Source organism: Rattus norvegicus, chromosome 8, assembly GCF_021556685.1.
Source record: "Rattus norvegicus strain SHRSP/BbbUtx chromosome 8, alternate assembly SHRSP_T2T, whole genome shotgun sequence".
NCBI classification, from domain to species: Eukaryota; Metazoa; Chordata; class Mammalia; order Rodentia; family Muridae; genus Rattus; species Rattus norvegicus.
In genome coordinates, this window is record NC_141541.1 from 61,592,334 (window position 1) to 61,619,349 (window position 27,016).

At 39.8% G+C, this 27,016-nt stretch overlaps 1 protein-coding gene across 6 annotated transcripts in view; it reads right to left on the minus strand.

The window, feature by feature from the left end:
• Positions 1 to 27,016, minus strand: part of Atm (ATM serine/threonine kinase) — a 103,973-nt gene that overhangs the window by 32,245 nt on the left and 44,712 nt on the right. For 4 of the 6 annotated variants that reach the window (XR_015626420.1, XM_087560989.1, XM_087560990.1 and 1 more), the window contains 14 exon segments: positions 26,849 to 26,964; positions 25,584 to 25,710; positions 24,758 to 24,957; positions 21,551 to 21,722; positions 20,914 to 21,078; positions 19,821 to 19,953; positions 19,038 to 19,133; positions 17,425 to 17,596; positions 13,937 to 14,078; positions 12,171 to 12,347; positions 10,807 to 10,984; positions 8,333 to 8,420; positions 4,212 to 4,367; positions 400 to 487 (listed from right to left, as the gene is read on the minus strand). Coding sequence is in view for 3 of the 6 variants with exons in the window: in XM_087560989.1 (XP_087417115.1) it covers positions 400 to 487; positions 4,212 to 4,367; positions 8,333 to 8,420; positions 10,807 to 10,984; positions 12,171 to 12,347; positions 13,937 to 14,078; positions 17,425 to 17,596; positions 19,038 to 19,133; positions 19,821 to 19,953; positions 20,914 to 21,078; positions 21,551 to 21,722; positions 24,758 to 24,957; positions 25,584 to 25,710; positions 26,849 to 26,964 (2,010 nt within the window). In the remaining 3 variants the exon portion in view is untranslated. 6 annotated transcript variants of the gene reach the window in all.

The following is a 27,016-nucleotide window of genomic DNA, read 5'->3' on the forward strand; positions in this document are numbered from 1 at the left end:
TAGAGGAAGAGTGCTTTGGATGGGTGTCTGTCTGTCTGTCTGTCTGTCTCTCATCCAGAGCTGTACTCTCAGCTGTTCCTGTTGCCATGCCTTTGCTCTGCCATCATGGATGAAACTCTTTAAAACCACCAGCCACAAATCAAACACTTCCTGTTATAGCTGCATTGGTCATGGTGTCATGGTCAGCGATAAAAGCCTCTACTGAAAGTCAGAAAGGGCCACTATGTATGCAGTGCTATAGAAAAGGCAGCAGAGTTGAGATTGGAAACCACTTCTCTACTGAGAGCACAAATTTATAAACATCGTGCTAGGTCCAGTAAGTAGTTTTAGTTTTAAAATCAATCTATCCCTATGAGAAAATAATCGAATATATAAATTATCAGAGCTTCTAATATTTACCTGTAAGCTTATTCCAGTTTCTTCTTTACTTTTTTCACTCAAACTAGAAATAGTTGTACCTTGACTTCCTTCTTCAAATGTTGGACTTCTGGTTATCATAAAAACATCTTTTAATGAGAATATACTATCTAAGAGGTTATAAATACGTTTACTCTATACGTCAACATAAAGAAACTGATTATGGCTGCAGAAAGAACAGCGAGCCATTTATACTTCAACACAGAATATCATTTAGATCTGGGCAAGGAAAAGAAAATGTTGAGACTGTTAATTCTACATGGGAAAATTATTCATAATAATGATATCGTATAAACAGCAGAATTATATGCCAAAGCAGGCTTATTTACATGGAGACAGGCCTGTTTCAAAACAGAAGTTTTGTAATTCAGATCCTAAATCTTCTATCAATGATCTTACCTAAAGTTTAACTTGATAATTGCAGATATATATATATATAGTGAAACCACAAGATTTAATTTAACCCCCAATAAACAGAAAAAAAAGAAAGAAATCTGATGAAAGTAAGTGGGATCAAGTGAAATCTGAAGGTAATAATGTGACTAGAATTCAGATTTATCCATTCTAAGACCTCACCTTTAAGCGTTTATATATTTGGGTGTAATAGTTTATTAAGTGACTCAATTTTGGTATCATCACTGCTACTGTGCCTATAATAATCCAATATATAAATACTTCTAGTATCTTTCTAAAACATGTTTTGTGTTTTCTATAATATTTCCCCACAAAATTGAGTAATTCTTTTGTTTCCTTCTCCCAATGTAGCTTATCTTCCTGATTCCCTCCCCCCCTTTTTTTAATCAACTACCCTTTGGTAACTATACAAACTTATTTTCTTACCAACTGCAGTTTGATAACGTGTACGCACTAATACAATTCAGCACTGTTACTAAGTTGAAAATCTGCAGACCAGTAGTTCTACCAATCAGATATATGTCACTGACAGAACAGGTAACAAACTGTGCTATCTCTCTAGTGTACCACGGGCAGTAAGGAATGACAATGGGCAGCACAGATATTAAAAACCTGGGTGGGAAAGGTGGCATATAAAATGTCTTATAAAACTCAAAAATAGGGAATACTACACTGTGTTTCCCAAATCTCACCTAGACTGGAGGAATGATAAAGACACTGAAGGTCACCTTTACCCCGGGGAGGGTCTCGGGAGGCTGGTACAGAGGGGAGCGCTGAGTAAGAGAACGCTGCTGACCGTACTCTACTTTTGCCTTGTAACCTTCAGGTACAGCTATAACATCCATGTAAAACATCCATGTAGCTCCAATTCATCAAGGCAGCACATGTGTAACACAGTTGCATGTACTTCTATCAGGCATCACTATAGGAACTTGGAATATTAAGACAACTGAGGCTGTAAGTCTGCTCCCTAAGTCTTGTTAATAAGCCTTGCGCTGACAGGGTATTAAACAGACTATGGACATTAACATTGAGATTGCAGTGTCTCAGGAGCATGCTAACAAAACACTGTATCTCAAATACCTTCTATGAAGAATTCTAGCAAACAACCTGGATAGAAAATACTAGCAGCTTGTCTCCTTGACAGCACAGGTAAACTGCTCACCTATTCTATTTACAAACGTGGCGTGCGTACTACCTTAGGCCTCCGGGTCAGCGCCTCTAGCAGAGCCACTGTGGATTTCTGCACTCCTCAATCTCTGTACACCTCATCCATCTGTCCTCCTTTTCATCAGATCTCTGGTGCGGGGGAAAGAACCCCAGAGACCAGCGAAGCAAACGCGGACATACCTGCTTGAGGGCAAGCAGTTCTGCACAAGCTGCTCCATTCAAAAATGCTTTTATTTATACTCACAGAGGACTTAATATTTGCTCCTAATTAATAAAAATACTATTCTATGGACCCACAATACTAAAACTCAAATTGCACTCGGTGCCACACACCTTTCTTCACCGGTTTATAGTGACCATGAATATATTGGTTACATGTTCTATAGTGTCCACATAATGTACATTTGTACTTGCTTTCAACAAAAAAAGCAGAGATCAAACCAGGAGTGAAGAAAATGGTCTAAATCTATGTTAACTAGTCGCGGAACATTGTGGGACCGTGAAAGGTAACGTGGTCCCTAGTTGAGCTAAGGCCAGAAGGTCTAGAGACCCTGAAGGGATGGTAGGAGCTTTGCCTGTTCCTGGATACCAGGCCCTGTCACTAGCCGTAGCTCCCCATAGATGTGTGGCCATCAGTCACATAGTAAGGGCAACGCCCCAAGTCCCTCCACAGGTAGAGGATGTGTAGGCTCAAAACAGATCTTAATGAGGTACCTGAGGGCCTGGAGGTCTTAGCCAATAAGCTTTCTTTCTCAGACATTCCTCCCTGTAAAAGGTATTTAGTCTCAGGCCCACACTGAGAAGTGGGGTACGGTTTTACTCATTCACTTTCCACCATCACAATAAATGCCTTAAAACCATGGACTGCCTCTTTTCATCAGGATCCACCATGGGGATCCATGGAGAAGGCCTTCTCCTACAGAGCCACTGTCTAATGTCCCATAGAAGGCCTCTCTGCACTCCCAGCCACAACTGCCATCAAGTCAAGCCAACCCCTGAGAAGACAAGGACTCATCCAGGTCCTCAGAACCAGACAGCCCCAGTCTTGTCATTGTAGGGAATCCCTGAACCAGCTCCACTGTCCCACAGTTCAGACCATGCTTTCCCACCCGTGGGTGGTGTCCCAGGGTTTCCCTATGGCCCAACACCCACCCAACGACAGCAGTGGGGTAAGCACAGTCAACTCCCTCCTCCTGTCTCCCTGAGCGGCTGTGCTCTGTGGTGGAGTGGAAGCAGGACATGAGAATTCTGGCCCCGCTTTTCCAGTCTAAACAAATATATTACATTCCCAGCCTAATGACACCTACAATTATTAGTAGTAAAAATAATGCATGTAGTGGCATAACTCACATTTGTGATTTCAATTTCTTAGAAAGGCTGAATTACTGGTAAGAAAGTGAGGCTATATATAAACACAAGCACTAGGCTACTTCAGACAGGGATCTGAAAGGAGGTTCATATAATAAAACATGTAACGCAACTTAATACCCTATTTTCTTGGTTATTTTTCATCATGATCTATGATCATATTTATAGCTTCTTATAAGAGTTCTAACTCACTCTGGAGAAATCAAATTGAAGTAGCTAGAAATACATGAAACTTATTTAGTCAAACAACCAAGTGTTGTCTCTATTTAGAAGCTACCTATATGTCTAGAATATATTATACAACTATAATTTCTGTTTTTTTCAGAGAATTAGTTCTTTAAAAAATTATTTTGTGGGCTGGAGAGATGGCTTGGTAGTTAAGAGCACTGACTGCTCTTCCAGAGGTCCTGAGTTCAAATCTCAGCAACCACATGGTGGCTCACAACCATCTATAATGAGATCAGATGCCCTCTTCTGGTGTGTCAGAAGACAGCTACAGTGTACTTATATATAATAAATAAATCTTTTAAAAATTATTTTGCTTTGATACAGAATATCTCTGCCTAAAATGTCTTTTAAATGGAGAGATGGGACAAAATTTCTTCTATACATTTTTACTGAAACAATATCAACACCAATTTAAAAACCAAAATGTCACTGGGTAGTGGTAGCACATACCTTTAATCCCAGCACTACCCAGGCAGAGGCAGGTGGATCTCTGAGTCTGAGGCAAGAATAGTCTACAGTTAGGACAGCTAGGGTAGTTATACAGAGAAACACTGTCTCGAAAAAACATGAAAAAATAAACAAATAAAATCAACCCAATGTCAAAACCCGCTTACCTTTTCTCTTGCTCATCCATGTTTTTCTTATCTGAATAGATCTCTGCATAGAGCAGTGCTGTGAAGTGAGCTGCACAGGATTGAGCCACCTTTGCAACCTCAAGATAATTCAAATCTAGCCAGAAGGCATCCTCGAAAGCTGTTCCTGAGGAAGGCCTGAAGAGGAATTAAACAGGATGCCATGTCATTGCTAACGTAAACAGTGAAAGAAGCACAGGGCGTAATTGATACGCATGGCTAAGATAGCATGGCTGAGGTCCGGCTCTCCGTGGTCTTGGATCATAACCTCTCAGAGAATCTAAAAAAAGTCACTAATCATCATGCCATACCAATCCAGGCTCTGCACCCACCCTTTACATCACTGGCTGCAAAGGACAGCTTCATGGTCACTTTTAAAATAAAAACATTGTTTCTTCTCAGACAGGGAGAAAAAGAACCCAAAAACAAAACCAACAACAAAAACCCCAAAACCATGTGATCATCAACTTGATGGAACTTAGAAAGACCGTGGACACAAGCTTCTGGGTACATGTTGACACAGATTTCTAGACAAAGTCAGCTGATGTGAGAAGACCTACCCTGAATGCAGGTGGCAGCATTTCATGAGCTCAGATTCTGGGCTGAGCGGAAAGGATAAAGTGAGCTCAGCACCAGCATCCAGGGCTCCCTGCTTCCTACAAAAGGACGAAAGCTGCCAGCTGCCTCCTGTTGCTGCCACCATGACTTCTCCAACACGATAAGATGTACACCTCAGACTAAAAGCCAAATAAACCCTCTGCCCTTCAGCTGCTTCTATCAAGTACTGTGTCACCACAAAAAGAAAAGTAATACACATGGCTTTTCTCTTGCAATTTTTCACTCCTACTACCAACATGGACCGTCTTAATTAAAAAATACTCACTGTGGTAATGACATATCAGAACTGGATATTATAGATATTATCCTTTTCAAAACTAACTATATAGACAGATGTAAGACGACACAGTGATTAAATGTCTCTGGAGCAGTCCATGGCTAAGTACAAAGTTAGCTTATCGCCCACTACTAGCTGCATCATCTGTAGCACAGTTCAGTCCGTTCATTCCTATCTGTAAATAACAGAACAGCACATACCACATCTCCTACATGGTTAGCTTTAGTGGAACACTTCCCTAATTGGAAATTCAAGCTCAGAGAAGTAAAACTTTCCCACAGAAAGAGCTGCATGTTTATTGATTGCAGATATATTAATACACTGTCAAGTTTGACTGCCACACACCCCTATTCTTAAAGTCTACTTATTTGAAGCAGGGACTCTGTATTTATTTCAGGCTATGAAGTCTTAATTGTCTGGAACTCTATGTACATCAAGCTGTCTTGGAATTCATAGAGATCTTCCTGCCTCTCCCTGGAGCTAAAGGTATGCATCAACATACTCATGTCCCTTTTCCTGATCCTTAAGAATGAGAAGACAGATGCTCCCTGGCATCAGGTAACATGCTCACACAGCTCAGATCACGCAGCTTTTAACAAAGCATTAAACCTGAACTTAGTCCTGCTCTAGTCACATCTTCTTGGGTAATTTTTTAAAGACTCCCCACCCCTTTAAAGATAGAGTCTTTTTTTTTTTTTTTTTTAAACCATGGCTGTCCTGGAAGTTGCTCTGTAGTCCAGGCTATCCTTGAACTCAGAGATCTGCCTGCCTCTGCCTTCTGAGATTAAAGGTGTACATCACTATACCAGACTTTCAAGATTCATAACAATAATGAAAGGACTCTCTGCTTCCTTGGGAGACAATGTCTTTGTTTTGTAATCCTGGTCTGCCCTTTAACTCACTTTTAACTCCCTTGTCCCCACACGAGTCCAAATTCACAATCCTTCTCCTCAGTCTTCTAAATACTATGATTATAGATGTGCACCATTATGCCCAGCTCAGGAATTTTTATCTTGTACAATTACTATGTGACAACTACAAACAAAAAATGTGAATTTTTAAATGTGTATGTGTGTTCACGCTCATCACGTGCTATGGTGCACATGCAGAGGTCAGACGACAGCGTCTCTCTTGTTACCAGCTGTACAGACCAGCGTCTCTCTTGTTACCAGCTGTACAGACCAGGTTTGTTGACCCACAAGCTTCTGGGGCTTCTCCAGTCTCCGCTTCCTGTAACCTTTTATGGACACTGCGATTAGATGCATATGCTACCAAGTCCAGCTTTTATGCAGGTTCTGGGGATTTAAAATCAGCCATCAGGCTTGTGTGGCACATTAGGTACATAGCAAGCTCTTTACCCATGCAGCCATCTTCCCGGCACTAAAAAATGTTCTCTAAAAAAGAATTTTTGCCTTCTCTGTCTTGCCAACATCAACATCATTCTGCCTCATCAAGTCTGAAACAAATGGGTCCAAGACGAAACTACCTCCCAATACCAGAAAAGGCACTCACAGCTACAGCTAAATGTTTTCTTAGAAGGGGATGTACAATAAGACAAGATAAATCATAAACTTTCAAATCACAGACAATAAATGCAAGAAAAATCTGTTAGTGAAATAGAATGTTAAGAAAGGCATGCATTGTTTACAAGAGAAATGCATTAAGGGTCAAATAATCTATTATTCTTCTAATTCACCACCCCATTCTTTACCAACAACTGTCATTACCATCACACATACCATGAGGCATTAATTACTAGGTGCGTGTCCAAATCATGTATGCTCCTACCCTTGGGGCAGGATTATGGCCAATACATCCTTCACAGGTTGAAAATACTTTAAGTTAAAAAAAATTATGGGGGCTGGGGATTTAGCTCAGTGGTAGAGCGCTTACCTAGGAAGCGCAAGGCCCTGGGTTCGGTCCCCAGCTCCGAAAAAAAGAACCCAAAAAAAAAAAAAAAAAAAAAGAAGCGGAGGTAGGATTACTGTGAGCTCATGGCTAGCTTGGGCTACATTATAAGCGGGATGGGGATTTAGCTCAGTGGTAGAGCGCTTGCCTATCAGGCGCAAGGCCCTGGGTTCGGTCCCCAGCTCCGAAAAATAGAAAAGAAAAAAAAAAACACAAAAAAATTTATCACACAAATTTATCACACCTAGCCTACAGAAAATCATAGCGACACAGTAACTATGGGGGGCACCAATGATGGTTTATCCTCTTCATCAGATGGCTGATAGAGAGCCACAATCTAGCATCTCAACAAAGGAGTGCTGAACATAGTGGGGCAAACCTTTAATTCCAGCACTCAGGAGGCAGATGCATGTGGATCTCTGTGAGTTTAAGGACAGCCAGGGCTACAAAGTGAGAACGAGAAAAAAGGAAAAGAAAAAGATCATGCTATATTGTCACCAGACCAGAACATGACCAGAATTTGAAGTCCAGCTTTCTTTCTCTGAATGCTGCCACAGATTGCTCTAAAGTTGAAGAATCATAAGCTGGACCAGACCATTCTGAGCTGTTTCTCCAGAGTTCTGATAACTCACGAGCAGCACACGTCAGCTGCAAGACCTATCTTGAGCTATTTCTGCACTTCCTTAGTACTCCCTTGAAGGCCCGGGGCAATGGTTCACACCTATAACCCCCGCATTCGTGTGGAGGAACATCAGTAATTCAAGGCCATGCTGAACTACATGGTGAACTGAAGGGTACCTTAGGCTACAGTGACCTGGTCACCAAAACATTCCAATAGAAACAAAGATACTATACTGTACAGTAACTTACCTAAATCAACTTTGTAGTATCACAAGCTTACTGCCAATTTTCATGGTAAGTATAGCACAGAGGAGGAAAGGTTTTATTCTCATAAAAAGAGGATAACAGAGACACCCAACTCTAGCTACTCAACTAGTCTATGAGCAGCCGCAGGACTAAGAACTGCCTGGGAAAACCGTGCCCTCAGTTCCCGTATCTTCCCTGTTGAGGTAAACTAGAGCCTGCATGACCCGGCAGTGTGCTGCTGGGACAGCTGGGACAAAACTGACAGTTCCCATGTTTAACCCAAGGGCCTGCATATGGATTATTAAATTAATAACACACAGAAGCACCATGCCAATCAATTTTAGCAGTCTGAAGCAGTTGTATATACAATAATCAGATTTAAAAAGCAGCCAGAAGGAAGTTCCCAAACCTGAGACACAACTGTTGATGTTACCTCTTTTGCCTTCTCAGGTAGTCGACAACAGCGAGCATGGTTCTTTGTGATTTTTTATCCAAACAGCATCGGAGAAAGTTCTCTGACTCTAACGGAAACAGAAATATCTCTTCTTAGTCTCGTACTGCTGAAAAAGTATTTTCTTGTCTATGTGTCCTTCTACACTGTAAGACTACAATGGGTGGTTTGCCCAACACAAAAACACTTCTTAGTAAATAGAAATCAAATTAATTTTGTGGCATTCCTTTTTATTTCAAAGGAAGCAATATGTATATCGTAAACATAAATGTAAAAATATACTATAAAGAAGTTGCTACAAACTCAGACTTGTTTCTGAAGCAGGTGATCTACTGCTTGAGACGCTTGTAATGCCGTGCTGCTAGGTGCTCAGCACATTTACAACCAGGAACAAATCAAGACTGTTCCTACACGCAGAACTTGTTGACTAGCCTGGAGGCTCTTAACATGGTTGCACAGGGCTGTGAGGGAAAAGGTTTTATTCTGTAGAAGACATGTGAGAGTCACCTCGCCAGGACTAAGAAAAGCCTGAAAGAGAAAGTTAAACCTGAAGCCAAAATATCAAAACACCAGGCAGTCAGGGGAAGAGAGAGAGAGGATGGAGAAGCAGGCAAAGCTAGCAGTGTGGCTGAGAGAGGCAGACTGAACTCGGGTTTTGGTGACAGGTACCCCACCCATAAACCATTATCACATTAACCCATGCTTTAGGATTCTTAATTCAGTAATACCCCAACGTTACATAAGCATGGTCCAGATTGTTTTGATGAACAACTTCTAACCTAGGAGGGCCACAGGAGGGACAACCTTGTTTGCTTTTGCATGGTATTTTTTTTTCAGATAGATTTGTCCTTTTAAAACTTTTAACTAAAATCGTACATATTAATGGGATGCCATTTGACTTTCCAATACAGGAATGTATTTTATAATGTTTTCATCTGATTAAATATATTTATCTCCTCAAAATTTTATTTGTTTACGGTAAGGTCTTTTTTAGGGAAGGTTTTTGAAAATGTGTGTGCGGGTGAATGTAGGTGCCCATGGAGGAAAGGAATGTGAGGTTCCCAGGGAGCTGGAGCTACGGGTGAGCCAGCCCATATGGGGCTGAGAACTGAACTCAGGCTATGTATTTCCCAATACCTCCAAGGTTTGTCTGTCTGTTTTCACATGCAATACGTAATCACAGTCAGCAGTCGCCCCACTCTTCAGCAGAACGTCAGATCCTGTCCTATAACTACAACCCAGTAGTCAACCAACCCCTCTCAACTTCAATGAAACAACATTATCAACTGGGATACATAAAAACAGCAACAAGGAAGTCTCAGGACACCACAGACATTTCAAATGGACACAGTTACTAAAAGCAGAAAACTGGGAAAATTGAATAATCACAATTATGCTGAAGTGACCATAAACACACTAAGGTGGTTTTAATTAAAATGCTATTTCTTGATATGCAACATGTAAATAAATCTGTGCCTAGGTTTATGCTTATGTATATTAAACATGGTAAATTAACAGTATAGAACTGTTTTCTTATCCTCTTAAAATTTCAGTTTGAAGAAGTGATCAACAATGAATCCTCAATTGTGTTTATATGTGCATTTAAACTCTAAGGTAACCGTCCCCCACCATGTGTGACGGTGTAGATGTGGAGGCCAGAGGCTGATACTGAGTATCCTTCCTGATTGCTCTCTCTGTTGACTTTCAACCCAGAGCTCCCTTGTGTTGGCTAGCTTAGCTGGCAAGCTGGCACTAGGGGTCCCTCGTATCCACCTCTGGTGAACTGAAGTGAGAATTGGGCTATCACGGTCACCTGTCTTTTACAGGGGTCTTGGGGATCCAAACTCTTGGCATTTTACCTGCTGAGCCATCCTCCTAACTCCTTAATGTAATTACTTCTGTTAATTAAGAGCATCGGAAATGCGCCTGTGATTCATGCTCTGTAAGGCCCAAGTAAACTCACTTCTTACCATGGAAGTAAAACTGAAAAGAAAAACACGACCTAATTTTTTCTTTAAAGTCATTAAAAAATTGAATGGATATATTCTAAATGTAAAACATGTATAAATATACAAATTACTATTTATATACATATGAATCTAAATGTAGATATCTTTAGTTATGGGAAGGATTATGGATAATTAAAAAAAATTGTACAACTTTTACTGCCTACAAAAATATGCACGATTTGGTGATAAAACGCTGTTAAAGAGTAGTTGGCCAGATGTCTAAAAATATAAAAACTCCATCCCAACTCTGCCATGGTACGACACACGTGGATGAGTCTGTTTACATGTTTTTTCTGTTGTTAAAACAGGAGCGCTGTGTTGTTCACGTCCACACTGCAAGCACAGTGCCTAGTGTGCGGAGTGTACAGAAAGCTGCCCTGTAACTTGCTGAACCATCTTTTTCTAGAGCTGAGATGGGGACAGTATGAACACTAGCAAACAGAATACCTGAATCCGAATTTGCGGGAGTCGCTGAGCGGCTTGCTTGGGAGGAATGTTTAAAACAGTTAGTGAAAAATCCTCGGACGTGTGTAGATAGCAGAGTTCTCCACGACTCATGTGTATCTTGGAGTAAAACATCATGGATCAAGTATGGCAGCACCATCTGACAAAAGTCAGTTTTCACCTAGAACATGGCATACATCCACTCAATTGTTTGAATTAGAGTAACATCATTTACTGAAAAGGTTTACTCCCCTATGTATCAGAAGTTGAAAATTACATGGAACGTCCATGAACTCCAAATAATCTAAACAACAACCAAAAGTGTGCATCAAGTAGTGATTAAAATAAAGAAGAAAGGGCTGAGGAGATGGTTCAGTGGTTAAGAACACTGACTGCTCTTCCAGAGGTCCTGAGTTCAATTCCCAGCAACCACATGGTGGCTCACAACCATCTGTAATGAGATCTGATGCCCTCTTCTGGTGTCTCTGAGGACAGTTACAGTGTACCTATATAAATAAATGAATCTTAAAAATACTTAATAAATAATAAATAAATAAATCTTAAAAAAAAAAGAAGAGAAAAAACAGAAGAAAAACAAGCCATAATACCAAGCAAAGTATTTGAGACCTTGAGAGAGGGTGGCAGGAGCACCAGGTCAGAGTCACCCCTGGTTATGCTGAGTTTGAGATACATAAGCGCCTATCTCAAACAAAGCAACAGCAAAAAGGCAACCATCCTAGGAAGCGCAAGGCCCTGGGTTCGGTCCCCAGCTCCGAAAAAAAGAACCAAAAAAAAAAAAAAAAAAAAAAAAAAAAAAGGCAACCAAACACCAAGACTGACGCCCCAGGGACTAATGCATTAGAAGTGCCTGCTCTCCCAGTGAGTCGCACCTCAGACTCCAAACGCTATTAGCAACTGGAATCGGCTTGCACACTTAGTAGGCTGTACCAGACCTTCCATGTAAAACTAATGACTGCTGCCTACCTTCTCTTCACTCAGAGAGCATACTGAAGAATGTCAAATGACAGTGAAGAAATAGGAGCTGACTTTCAATAACAAATAATTTATAATCTCAATGACTTTAAGCGTCATTACTAATTATTCTAGCACTTTGTAGAATTTAACTAGTACGTTGTCTTCTGAAACATAAAGCCTGCTGCATAGTTCTGGCTAAGCAGAGATAGCCAGTTCAATGGACTTGTAGCAGCTGGATGTGGTGTACACTGCAGGCCCGTGATCTACTCATCACTCAGAGTTCTTTTCAAATATGTAAATCACAATCGGAGACACAGAATTTAAATTAATGGGAAAAGCAAACAAACAAACAAAAAAACCCCATAGGCTCTAAGTCAGATTAATCCTCTTACTTCACACATTGGCTTTAGTAACTGAAGAATTTCGCTTTTTATGCCTCCACTGTCCAAAAAGGCACAAGTCAGAGTCTTTATCCAAATGTCATGGCTTTCACTTTGAGGAACCCACAGATTTACATCATCCAGGCCTTCTAAAGCATCTTCTTTAACAAACTGGGGTAATTCTAAAAACTAGAAGCAGAAAGTCATTTCCTATGACAATTAAATAACCCAGTACAGTTGCTTATTTGCTCCCAATAAAACTAAGTACACTTAAACTACACCTACGGCCTGTGCACACAAAGTAGGTCAGGAAGTAAAGGTACTTGACGCCATCAACCTTCACTGACCAAAGTTGATCCCAGAACATACATGGTCTAAGGAGAGAACTGACTCTGGCAAGTTGTTCTTTTACCTGTGTGTAAGCGCCACGGCATGCACTTGCACACACATACACACAATACACACAATACATACACACACACACACACACACACACACACACAAATGAAAAAAATAAATGTTTAATAAAAATTTAAATCTGGATATAACATTTGCCTTTTAAAAGTGAAACAGATTTGACTAGGAATGGTCGTTCAGGGCCTTAATCCCACTTATTCAAGAGTTGAGGCAAGAGGATTTTAACTTCAAAGCCTGCTTGATATCTTAATAAAATCCTGTCTCAAAATAAAAAGTAAAACAGAGCTAGGGGTATAAGTCAAGGGTCAAGCACAAGGCCCTAAGAATCACTTCCTGCTATAAAAATAAACGAGGGAAGTGGGGAGCACACATGTGAGACAGGGGATTTAAGCGAGGGAGTCAAACTGTAAAGGTATTTCTGCTAGCTCTGTTACTCACTGTCCGCATATTATACAAGTCACAATCTTTGCCTCATCCGGTTCATATGTAAAACTGATTTAAATCTACCACAAAATTCATTTCAAAATAAAATATAATATTTACATGTTAAAAATACAATATTTAGCTGGGAGGTGGTGGCACACACCTTTAATACCAGCACTCAGGAGGCAAAGGCAGGTGGATCTCTGAGTTTAATAAGGCCAGCCTGGTCTACAAAATGAGTTCCAGGACAGCCAGGGCTACACACATAGAGAAACCCTGTCTCCAAACGAACAAAACAAAACAAAACAAAACACCAAAACAACAAAAACCACACCAAACCAAATCAAACCTTAAAAAAAAAAACCCTAAAATTGAAAAACCGCAAAGAAACAAAAAAACCAACCAACCAAAAAATCCTAATACTTTATATTAGGCTATATTAATAACTTCATTAACAGTCTGTATTACTACTAATTTTACTGGGAACCAAAACTGTGACACATTAAAATGATTACTTCAGTGATGGGCATTTCCATTGAACTTTTAAACAGGTAAAAACAACTGCATGTTGCTCTGTCAGTTTCTGAAGAGAGTAATGCTTAGAGACAAGAGATACAAAAGCTCTTAATGATAGTGCAGGCAGCTTTCAATGGGCTTGTCATGATGATTAAACATGCATGAAAGAAGCTTACACGTCTTTATTTTTCCAAAGGTGTAACGCTTGTTGGCTGATCACAGCCCCTGAAGTAATCCTGGATCAATGATGCCTAATACCACAGGGATACTGAGAAAGAGTTTCCCTTAGCCCCAAGTCAGCTCCTCTTTACCTTATCCACTTCAACTTTTCTATTCTGCCTAGGGAAATTAACAAAGCCCTTGAATTCAGTATGTACAGTCTGAATTTGTCCAGCAAGCAGTGTGTTAGTTACTTAAGAGACCTTTTTCCTCGACGCTCTGAAAGGCTGCAGATAGGTCAGCATTGGATCCGCTGATGTCTTATGATTCTCCCAGAAAATATGTCCGGTCTTGGTAGCCAAAATGTTTTTCAAACAGGTAGCAGCAGCTGATCGAATTTTGACACTGGAAAACATACATAATAAATGTATTAATCTGGAATGCTATGCGAATTTGACTGGAACGTTTTAAACCTAATAATCGAAAATTTTAGAAACTTATCTATAATATTATGTAACACTGAAGAAAAAAAGTCAAAGGATTTTTAAAATAGTCTCTGAGTAAACATGAGTTACTAATCAATAACAATTCTCTTCATTCTATACAATATTGACTGTTATACTGACCATAAATTTAAGAAGAACTACTTGAAAATAATTACAATAATAAATACGATTAGGCAAGTCCTAATTCACCTGAGGAAACACACTGACATTTTCTTCAATGACACACATCATTTTTGAGGTGAGGTACAATATCTTACTCCCAATGTTTAAATTATCGCAAAGATGCCTTTTGAAGGTACATACTCGTTTGCACAAATCAGATAGTTGAAAACCATTAGCATCGCAAACCTCTAAATAAAAAGCACAACTCTTTTTTACTAAAACAGCAAACGGAGGGCTACAAGAGACTTGAAAATATATATAGACAAAGAAAATGTTACTGGCCCGAGACTGGAGAAAGGACAGCATCAAAGGACGGTTTAATTCTGTTCAGTTATGCTTGTCTCTCAGACAACTTCTAACCCTGGATTCGTTTTTCCCACATCTACGTCCTTAGCAAACCCTAGTGTCTATACTAAGAATGCATTGGCCCTACTTCTACCCACATCCCTCATGTCCACTATTCGTCTACTGATTCTTTCTCCTCGGTACCACAGCAGTAATTAGCATAACCAGCTACTGTCTCCAATCCTGCCCCTTGGCCACTGTGCTGGTTAATGTTTTTGTCAACTTGATGCAAGCCAGAGTTACCTGAGAAGATGCCTTCATCAGACTGGCCCGCAGAGAAGTCTGAAGGACATGATAGGTGCAGGAGGGCCCAGCCCATCGTGCCGAGTGCTACCGCTAGCTAGGCGATCCTAACGGACTGGCTGACCCACAGAATGAGCAAGGAAGCATTCATCCATCGGCTCTGCTCTAGTTCCTGCCTTCCTGAGTTCCCACTCGATTCCCTCCCAACGGACTGTGAAATACGCCCTTTCCTCTACCAGTTGACTTTTTCTGGCCATGATGCTTAACACAGCAATGTAAAGCAAACCAGAACAGGCACTGGTTTGTCATGTAATGGTTATGCACGATGATGTATCACAATACCACTGTACATAAAAGTTCACGGCACACATCGATGCATACAAAGATCCCACACTACATCAGATAAATTCATATAAAATGATCTTTCTCGGTCGCCCCTGTGCTCTACTCCTGTCCTCTCAGGTTAATTCACTATCACTCAGACCATATGACACTTCCTCAAAGAAGTATGCTCTGAGTAGTTCCTTAGTCAACATCCCCTTTGCATGCTGAAATCCCTTAAACCCCCAATGCTTTCCCCTTTCCTCAGTAGAAGAGAAAAGAGCTGCTGTTGCCTATTATTCTCATGCTTATGTCATGCTAACAGGTCTGTGTATCACTAGACGACAACAACAACGACGACGATGACGTCAGATTACTGGATTCCAAACCATTTTATGATTAAGTTTTCTGTGGAAAAATCTCTTCAGAAAGTCAATAACGGGGCTGGAGAGATGGCTCAGTGGTTAAGAGCACTGACTGCTCTTCCAGAGGTCCTGAGTTAATTCCCAGCAATCACATGGTGGCTCACAACCATCTGTAATGGGACCTGATGACCTCTTCTGGTGTGTCTGAAGACAGCTGTAGTGTACTCACATACATTAAATGAATAAGTCTTTAATTAAAAAAAAGTCAAGAAAGATTAAGCCAGTAGCACACGTTGCGATCTCAGCCCTTAGGAGGCAGACAGCAGAAGGAAGATCAGGAGTTCAGGATCACCAAGTTACAAGTAAGTCCAAGGCCAGCCTGAGTTATATGAGATTCTATCTCAAAATAAGAGAAAGAAATGGATTAAAAATGATAGAAAGATAGGGGAACAAGATAAAAAAAAAAAAGGACAGCAGTAAAATGTTAGTGTAAGAACTTACATGGTAAGTAAACAGATATTCACCATAAACTTCTTCCCCTTAATTATATGTATGAAAATATGTATAACAGAATGTTAGGGAAAAGACCCATGCCAGCCAGTTTAACATAACAAAAACAATGACAAAAATATAGGTTCATTAAATCAGTAATGGAAACATGGTGGGTTAAGAGAGGCAGAAGAGTAAAGCCAAACTACATATGTACTTGTAAGAGATGCCTGGCTCGGAGAAAACCTTTGAACTTTCCCTCCCATGATGTAATGATGGGGGTGGACAAATAAACCAGTCAAGCAAGGATAAATAATGAGGGATCTGGAAATGACTCAGTATTGGAAGGATGTGTAAGGTCCTGGTTTAGGCCCCAGTGCTGTAAACAATAATAATAATTGTAGCAACAACAAATAAGTCAGTAAACAATGAAAAGACGGAAATGCACAACCAACAAACTAAAATACTGAGTGGATCTGAAAACTTTGCTTTGAACAAAGAATACATGAGTAATAAGAAAGTCTATTAGTTTAAACCTTTTGAGGTTACAAAGCTTTTGCTCCATGGATTATTCTAGAAGAATCAAAATAAAGATTAGCTTGGAGGAACAAAGCACTTTGGTTAAAAAAAAAAACACTTAAAATAACATTCCTAACATTTCTGTATTTAACCTTGTTATTATTACGAGGGAGAGGCTGAAGGCGCAGGACACAGCTTGTGGGGGTCGGAAGACAACTTTCAGGCTCTCGCCCTCCCCCTTAGTTTTGGGGATCAAACTCAGGCTGTCAAGCTTGTGAGCTGCCTGCTAAGCCACTCTACCAGTCCATATTTCTGTATTTTAACTGTCTGTGTGGAACCACCTGGCAGCTTACTGATTTATCCTTTAGCTTTACTAGAATTTAAAACAGACAAACTGCATCACCGTCAAGTGTTAGGAATATCAGGAATTTGATCACACAAATTTATAAATGAACGTCATTAAAATGTACAAGACTTTTTTAACGTCGGGACTTGAAAGACGAGAGCATGGCTCCGTGGTTACGAGCACTCATTGTTCTTGCAGAGGACCTGGGTTCCATTCTACATGGTGTTTCACAATCATCCAACTCTAATTCTAGGATATCCAATACGCCCTGCTGAGCTACAGGAGCACCAGGCACGCCTGTGGTGCGCACACATGTATGCACAAAAAACATTTACATGAAAATATGTAAAAAACTTTAGAAAAGAAAAAGAAAGGGTTAAGTGAAGCATGAGTATCATTTTCCCGAAAGCCAGATTTGGTGTCTCTATCAGATGAAAGGCGTCCTCACCACTCACCTGTCCTCCACCAGGGTGTTGTTCAGGGCAGTCAGCATTATCAAGGTCCACTGAAGTTCTCTGTCTTCAGGTAACCCGTAGGCTTTGGTGTACGGCGTATCTTTGCTATGCTGTACAGCTATAGTAGAGAAATCCAGAGGACCGATTTCTCCCAAACACCTGCCGACAGCCTCTGCATACAGGAACCTCATTTTAGTACAATCATAAAAAGAATTAACACTGTTTCATCATGCTTCAGGATTTCAGTGTTTTCTAACATGGGGATTAGAGAAAACTATAGAATACTTTAGAGCAGTAATATACTTTTCACCAGCGATGACAGTTAACAATTATAGTAACAGAATATTAGAAGCAAAAGTATTAACATGTTTGGCACTGTATGAAGTATTGACTTGAAATGTTTAAAAAGAAAATTCAGGATATATATATATATCATTCACTCACTCACTCATTTTAAACACACAACTCAGTGAAAAGTTTAAGCATATGCCGGCATGCCGCCTATGAGCACAGGCAGCTGTGCTTCCCTTCCCCTCTGCACACTTCTCATCTCTGCTCCAGGCTTGCTACCTCGAGCTAGAACTCGCATACAGCACTGAACATAAGCAGTAAAGGGGATAACTTCTCTTTGCTTGCCGTTAGAGGAAAGACTCCGGTCTTCTACCACTAAGTGTGATGATGTGTATTACACATTCAAAACAGCATCACTTTACACTACGTAAGAAAGCTACTGAGGGACCCCGGAGCAGCTCAGGCTTATGTCCAGCAACAGCCAGCAACAAAGATGTTAATCCTGGGCTGGGGTGGATTTGCGGATTCTGGTAAGGTTCAGTTTCTAGATCCGGGAGGTGAATGCACAGTTATTCTGATTGTGTGCAGATCCTTAAAACCAGGTAAATATGATCTATATCTGTGTCTATACATAAGATAGACATAAATAAAGACCAGTCTAAAGGTCAAGCATGGCAGGCGCCCACTGAGAACGGAGGCGGACATGGGAGGTGGACACCGGGGAGCACCAGCAGCTCTTCCCCTTCCCATTCTCGTAGCACTGCTGTCGTATTTTAGTGTGACACTGGTACTTCTTTTAGTAGCACCTCTGGCTAACTTTGGTCATGTGATCTGCCGTTCTAAGACCACCAGATCTAAATGCCTACATCCAGCACGTCAGCAAGTCACCTTAGATTAGATTATGCCTAAATGGCGGCAGTGAGAGACTTAAATGATATTTTTAAAAAAATCCGAGCTTAACCATCCTCCAGCCTCTCTGCTTCTGTTTGCCGTAAACAAAGTAGACATTAAATACTGCCTCAGTCATACTTACAAAGCATTTCAGAAGTTAATTAATTTACAACTCAACTATGCAGAGATTTATGATTTCCGAACGCATTTATAAGGCATTTTATTGTTAACATTTATATAGCATTAATTTTTATTGCTAACTTTATTTTAAATGCCTACTTGAGGAATATAAAAGGCACCTGGCTATCTTGGGTTACCCGAATTGAACAGAAATATTAACTTAGCAAGCCATCCTCATTTTTTCAGTGAATCAAATGAGCAGCTAACGCTTATTCTGACTGTACTGAAGATCGTTCACCTACACCACTTACCTAAAACTTCTCTTTCACCAGTCTGGTTCACTGCCATCTTGGATAGCTGCAACAAGCTGACAACCAGCTTCACCACAATGCCATCTTGTGGGTTATCTGGAAACAGTTTAGGGAAAGGTGCTTCAATTATCACAGGGACAACACATACTTATTTTACACCACTCCCCAAATTAGCACATTTTAAAAGGTTTTAAATCATGAACAGATTTTTAAAAATACACGTAGATAGAATTTCGCTGGGAAATGATTAGGAAGATTAGCCAATCAGATAAAGAAATGTCTTGAACAAGTTGAACAGAAAAAGCTAATGCCTTAGCAAAGTCACAAATAGCTAGAAACATAAGAGACATTCAACACAACAGCTAGAAGAGGCCTTGTTTAAACGACTGTTCCCACACAGTATTCAGAGTTTAGACTCGCACCACCCAGTGGCCTCTCTGTAAAGACAGGAATACAAATGAGGATGGTGGTAAGCAAGAAAAATTCACAAAAGTATCTGAGAAAGAAACAGGAAGCTTCATATGTTAGAATCACTCCTCCAAGGGGGTTGCAGAGACGGCTCATCTGTCAAGAGCAATTGCTGCTCTTGCAGAGGATCCTGGTTCAGTTCCTAGCACCCACACGGCAGCTTACAGCCATGTAACTTGAGCTTCAGCCATGTTAACACCTTCTTCTATGCCCTGAACACCCTTTACGTGCACTGCATTCGCATGGCGCACATAACACACATGCCAGCAAAACACCCATACACATAAAATAGGTATTAAAACAAACAACTGGTACCCTGAGATGCTCTCACAAGATCTAGCATCTGATCTTTATGCTGTTCCAGTTGTCTCCGAAGATCCTTCAGTCCTTCGAGTCTGGTCAGTGGAAGTGGATTATAAGCACTTACTGAGAGAAAATGGTTTATTTCCTAAAAGACCAAATCAACGTAATATTAGCTGAATATATACTGGCTAAGTGTGAAGAATGAAACAATAAAAGAAAAAAGAGTAAGTACTCTCTGTAGACGCTGACCCATAAAACAAACATGGCAGAACTAAAGTTCCTCCCTATACTTGAATTCTGGCAATGTTTTAAGGGTTTAAAAACCAAGAGGTTCTCTTATCTACATCGATGTCAATAGTCTCCAAGACTGCAATGGCAAGCTGAATTGGAAGGAAATGTTACAAGTTTCATTTATTTGGTAGTATATAACTTGTACGCCTTAATCATATTAAATGTTCTCATATGATATAGTCTTAATTGAATGATTTTAAAATTATAACATTTAGAAAAATGATACAGACATAAATAACTAAAATTTATAAAGATCAAAATTCTTAAGATCATCTCTAGAAAAACATTACTGACCCTCAAGGAAACAGATTGCAATTTTGAGATATCAATGAACCCCAGGACCCTCTGCATATTAAAATTAATACTATGTTGTATCATATTCTCTGAATATTCAAATTTATCTTAGTCAGGAAGCTTTGATAGCTATACTTTAAATGCAATGCAAGAAGATGTTTTGAGAGGCTGAAGAGATAGCCCAGTGATTAAAAGAGCTGGCCGCTCCTGCAGGGGGTCTCACAGTCCCCAGAACTTGTCAGGAGGCTCAGAGCCATACACAACTTCAAGGGCAGGGGACTCTGAAACCTTTCGGTTTCCTTGGGCACACGCACATCTAAGTTATATACACACAGATGCATAAATTTAAAATATCTATGTATATTTTAAAAAGATTTGGATTATATTTAAGAAGGTAAACCTCATGTATTAGAGATTTTACTACAACAGAAAAGTATTCTGTCCTTATTATTGAAGCATTAACGTCTTAAAATAATACTCTTGCCTATGTTCTGTAATACAAAATATAAATAAATATTACCTCTAAGAGTGTAAAGGGTCCTCCACTATATTTTATCTTCTGTTGAGTAAGACGCAAATCCTTAAAAACAACATGGTCAGGAAACGGATCCAGAAGCTTAATTGTGACAAAGAGGTTTTTATTGTCTTTGTTATCTATCACCAAGTACTTCAACAGGTCCAATACCTAAATAATTATCAAAGGAAGAGGGAGAAGTCTTAATTATGTTCGAGAGCCAAATCCCATTGTAACTGATAAACAAACAAACCTCTCTCCCCTAGCTCAGAAGACATGTTCTAACGGCACATGTAGTGCCCAGCTCTTATGGTCATGGCTTCAAACGCTCTAAAACACTTACAGTGCTATATAAGCAGGCATTAAAAATCCAGTGTTAATGGAGTGTTTCATAGGCGAGCTCACTGTCATGGTGGGAACTGCTAGCTCTGCTTCTGACTCCACTTCAGTGTAACAGACAAAACAATCAGATTTATTAGATCAAAACGCCTATGGGGTAAGTAACTGATTTCAAAGGTTAATTCACTAAGAATGTCTTCTCCATTTATCAAAAAGCATTTTCACTAAGGTAAACTTAAAGCATTCAGTTCCTAAGAGTATCTTTCACCTCAAACACCCCTTTGTAGATTCACTGGGAAATTACCTGTTCTTGAACCTCCTGATAATCCACAAGGGGTATAAGTGTGCCCACAATAACATGAAGATGGTTTTCTAGGGCGTCTTTACAGTGAGTTACCGCTGTACGGCAAACTCGACTTAATAGGTCACAGCACAGGGAGAAGCTACGTAATGACACGTCAGTGAAATGGGAAGACCTAACGGGAAAAATAAATGAACGAACGAATGAACGAATAACAAGGTCTAAGAAACTGATCTCAAACAAAATTCAAGTTCTTTTTACTCAGTCTCTAATTCTTATAGGGCTTGACAAAAAAGTAAGTTACATGTCTAATATTTCAACGGTTATAATCCAAAAGAGATAAAGGATGTCTGAAAGATACATTATAATTACTACGAAACAAAAACTGTCACAATCCTTCAAAAAAAAAAAAGAGAGAGAGAGATCCAGGAATCACTGCCAGCCAGCAAGCACTGAAGGACGGCACTTTTTGGTAAACAAAAGTCTTATTTATTCTTTTTTTTCCTGCTCTCCACATCCCCAGTACTCCTGATACTCACGTAACCCCGGTAGGGTACTCTCTGAGAGCAGGCAAAGAGCGCCAGGCTTCATTAGACACAGGTAGCACGAAAATCACTGATGAAGAATCTGCTTGGTAACAGCTGGTGTTCAATAATAAATAAACATAATAATAAAAGACAGGAAGGGAGGGAGGAAAGAAAAGGAGAAAGGAACAAAGAAAGGGATAAGGTCAAACAAGGCTGGGGTGACGGCTCAGTGGGTAAGAGTGTTTACTCTGAAAGCATGACAGCCTAAATTCTAATCCGAAGCATCTATATAAACACTCAGGCACGGTTGTTCATGCCCATAGCACAGGACTGGTGGGCCGGGAACCTGGTGGCCAGCTAGATGAGCTGAAATGGCCAGATTCTCAGAGACTCTGTCTCAAGGAAATAGGTGGCAGGAGATTTAGGAAGACATAGTATGTCCCACTCTGGCCTCCATGTGCACATCCAGATATTTAACATGCATGAAGCAGCATTCAATGTCAAAACTTAGGGAGGACCCGGTTCCACATTTAACCACATTATATACTGAAGTGGTAAGATTTTAGCAACCAAAGTTTAGACCATGTAACTAACAAAAAAAGCATGAAGTATTAAAGGGAAGAAAATAGAAACATTTTCTGAAGAATTTCAGGCACTAGGGTTACTAAAAAAAGGAATTCAAAATAATTTTAAAATTTAGAAGTTGAGAGGATAGAGGGTACCAAAGACCCGAGAGAAGTGATGGGAGAATGGGGAAGATCTGCGGGCATGAAGGTACAACTGGGACATTCTGGTGTGCTATAGAAGAGAGTAACTAGAGATAACAACTATGTAGATAAAAAAAGCTACTAGAAAGGATTGCTTTTACCTACAAAATGATGAATATTTTAAAATTTTCACTCATTAAAGACATATAAAAAAAATCACAAACCTTTGGAGATAAGTAAAAAAAAATTGACACAGAAATGGATTTATGAGAAACTATTAAGAGAATATATATGCCTGAGTTCTTGTTATGTAGGAGGCCAACACAGGGGAATTCCTGAACCCAAGTCTTTGAAGGCAACGTGGGCAACACCGCATGACCTCACTACTTTAAAACAACAATGATCAATAATAAGGAAAAAACCCTAACATCAATAGCAAACTTAAATAAGTCAGTAACAAGTAATGAAAAAGTCATCCAACAAAGAAAAGCCCAGGACCAGATGGCTTCACTAAACTGATACTGATTATTCTCAGTTATTCAAAATACTAAAGAGAATTTCTGCCAGTCCATTCCACCAGACCAGAATCAGCCTGATACCCAAATCAGACAAAAACATAAGAGTAAAAAAAAAATTAATATTCCTGACAAGCAAAGATATAAAAAAAAAAAACTACACAAAGTACCAGCAAATCAAACTTGACATTACACCTGAAAGATTACACATAATCAGGTGCGGTTCATCCCAGAAATGCCAGGTCAATTCAACACATCCAAGTCAACAGAAGTGCTAAACCACACGTCAACAGAATTTAAGCAAAAGAGCTGTAATCATCACGACAGGAAAAAACAAAAACCACAAGGTACAATTAGGGAACGAGACATTCTAGTGTGAAAGAAAACAAAAAAACAAAAAAACAACAAAAGACATTTGAAAAGATTTAACATCCCTTCACAGAAAACAATCTGAAGAAAACAGAATTTTAAGAATATACATCAACAAAATACATGCTGCACTTCAGAGTTCACAGCTGACACAGTGAAGAGCAAAGCGAACAGCCTCGCTAGCATTCTGAAAGACAAGCACTGCTTTTCATCGTCTCAAACTGTTGAAAGTCAGCTCATCACTATATACAGCAAACTTAAAGGCACCAGAAAGCAAAATAAATCCAACCAACCAAATAAAAACCCCAAAGTATTAAAACTAATCATTGTATTCAGTAAAGGTGGAGGTTATAAAACCAAAATAAAAGAATCGACAGGATTTCTTCACACTAATAATAAATAAAAGGGAAAAAAAAAACTCATTTATAATAGCTACCAGAAATGTAACCGAAACTAGAACAATGTCTACAAAACAAAAACAAGAAACATAAAATATTAATGAAACCAAGTAAAGCAAAAAGGGAAGAAATCTTTTCACGCATGAATAATTATTAAAGTGCTCACTCTACCTAAAGCGTTCTGTGTAATTTCTAAAGATACTGATGTCTCCTTAGAGAACTAAAATGAATAAATTAGTTAATTAATAAAAAAAATTTCTAAGATTCAAATAGAACACACACACACACGCACACACGCACACACACACACACAACTTCATCTAGCAAAAGCAATTTGAGTGTGATACATCAAGAACATAATGCTCTTTCTGATGACAAACACGTAGTGGCTAAACTAGAATGGGATTAGCATGAACATGCACATACAGATCAATGAAACAGCACTGAGTGTCCGCCTACATCCCGGGAACTGGGAGACAGACGGATTCTGGGAGCTGGCTGGCTGGCTGGCCAGAGCAGCTGTGTTGTGTGCTCTGGTTCCTTCAAGGGACCAGGAGTCAATGAAGGAGGTGAAAAGCAGTGAAGACTCCTGGTGTCAGCTTCAGGACTCCACATGCACTCATACCCTCCCTCCCTCTGCAGGTGCTTGCACACACGAAGGACTGCTAACACATCAGTATGATTTATTACTTACCTTTTGTTGATATAGTGAATCAAAGTATAAATAACATCTCGGAGAACAAAGGCCCAAGCTCCTCCCAAGCCACTCTGTATGTCTTTCAGTAATAAACTAACAAACAGGTGGTATATTTTAAGAATTCTGTGCTTTTTAAAGACATTATTTGTCTCAGCTGCTTGTTCACAAATGGCCAGGAGTATTTTCTGATAGGAATCCTACAAAACAGGCACACATTGAGAAAAAAAATTTTAAAATAAAATATATTTGACTACAACCAACATAGTTTATACTTTATTAAATGATCATTTAGATTATGAGCTTGATATCACATGCAAAATGTTACATTAAAATTGTTAGAGTCCACTTCACTTTTTGGTTTTTGTTTTGTTTTGTGTTTTTTTCCAGACATGGTTTCTCTGTGTATCCCTGGCTATACTGGAACCCACTCTGTAGAAAAGACTGGCTTTGAACTCACAGAGATCTACCTGCCTTGGTCAGCCCAGTGCTGGAATTAAAGGAGTGTGCCACCATGCCTGGCCCATTTTACTTTTTAAAGAGTTGATGAGGAGTTTTGAGAAAGTGAACTGGAACTCAGTATATTATGATGCACAGTAAAGGTGTTCCCTGAGCTAATTATAGAGGCCCTGGCCTAATGTGTAAAACATATTAAACACTGACCAAAATACGAAGATATAATTTGTAAATCAAGTGCTTTCCTTTTTAAATTAGTCAATCAAGTAAAATTTCATGTTCTCCCCAACCCCAAGATACAGATTTTCTACCCAGAAAGGACTTTTTTTTTTTAATAAATTATTATATCAGTAATGCAATGTGTACTTACAGGGATTTTAGAAAGGATTTCTAGAATGCTTTTAAACTTGGTTTTATGACAGCTGCTGATGTAGGCAAATGTTGCCTTAATGACATGTGACGGGAAATATGGTGGATTGGGAGCGGGATCCAAATCCCTAAAGAAGTAGAAGAAAAGAAATGTAGTTATGAAAAAGAAAAATAACTCCCAAGTTATAAAACTGGTTTTCTACTGAAAAACTGATTTTTTTAAATGAAATCACAAACAAAACAATTCAGACATGAATTAGGCATCCTCACATGGACTTAATGTAAGATGATTTGTTTAACATAATTTGTTTATGTAACCTTTTAGGAGGTTAATGGCAGCCCCAGAGTTGGGCCTTACTAGAACTTGCCTTCAGGTCTCATTCAGAGTATTGCAAGACCAACAGTACCTTAAGCCGGGTGACACATCAGAGGAGTAACAGCATTTAAAACATGACTATCAAGTCCGAGCACTTTCTCAGTATTACTACAAAGCTGCATGCATAGCCTAGACTGCATATTTAGACACTGAGTATTTTCAGCAGGGAAGTGCGGCACCCGCCTTGAATCCTAGCATTTGGGAGTCAGAAGCCAGCAGATCTCAAGTTTGAGGCCGGCCTGTTCTAGAAAGGGAGGTCCTGGACAGCAGTGCTACATAGAGAAACCCTGTCTCCCAGAGACAAAACCCAACAAAATTCTTTGGGGACTGGAGAGATGGCTCAGCAGTTAAGAGTGCTGACAGTGTTTCCAGAGGGTCCAGGTTCAATTCCTAGCACCCACAGTGGCCAGCAACTACAACTCCAGTTCCAGGGCCGGGATGGGGAGGGAATGGAAAGGGTTCTAATGTTCTCCATGGCCACTGTGTGCATACATACATGCAGGTAAAACACCCACACATATTTTTAAACCTGTTTTTAAAATGGAGAAATTTCAAGTACCTTACCATCATGCCCCCCACCCCTATCACCAATATTCATATACAACCAACATCTAATTTCACATCTAAATTAAACTGGAAAGCTAGGAATACCACAGAGAAAAGGAGGCAGAGAAAGGCAAGGTGTGGGGAGGGAAGAGAGCCAAGTGAACTACATGAAGAAAAACAGTCTCAAAGGGCATCAGGTGGTTCGACGCTGAGGTACACAGAAGAGTGAAAAGCTGAGAAGTCAACGGGAAGAGCGGCTGCAGCAGGAGGGCCGCAGTGAAGGAGACAGGAAGTAAGGCCACTCGTCAGCGACAGCTAGCTCTCTAAGTATGAGACGGGCATACCCTGAAAAATCGCAGAGGTCGGGGCTTTGACCGGAATCCGAGTCAGCCGTTTCATGCAACGTCATAAGCAGCTCCACCACGATCTCTGGCAAATTACTAATGAATACTTGATCAATCTGTAAGGACGCAAAATTAAAATGGATTGAACGCCTTGTGTATCTGTGACTT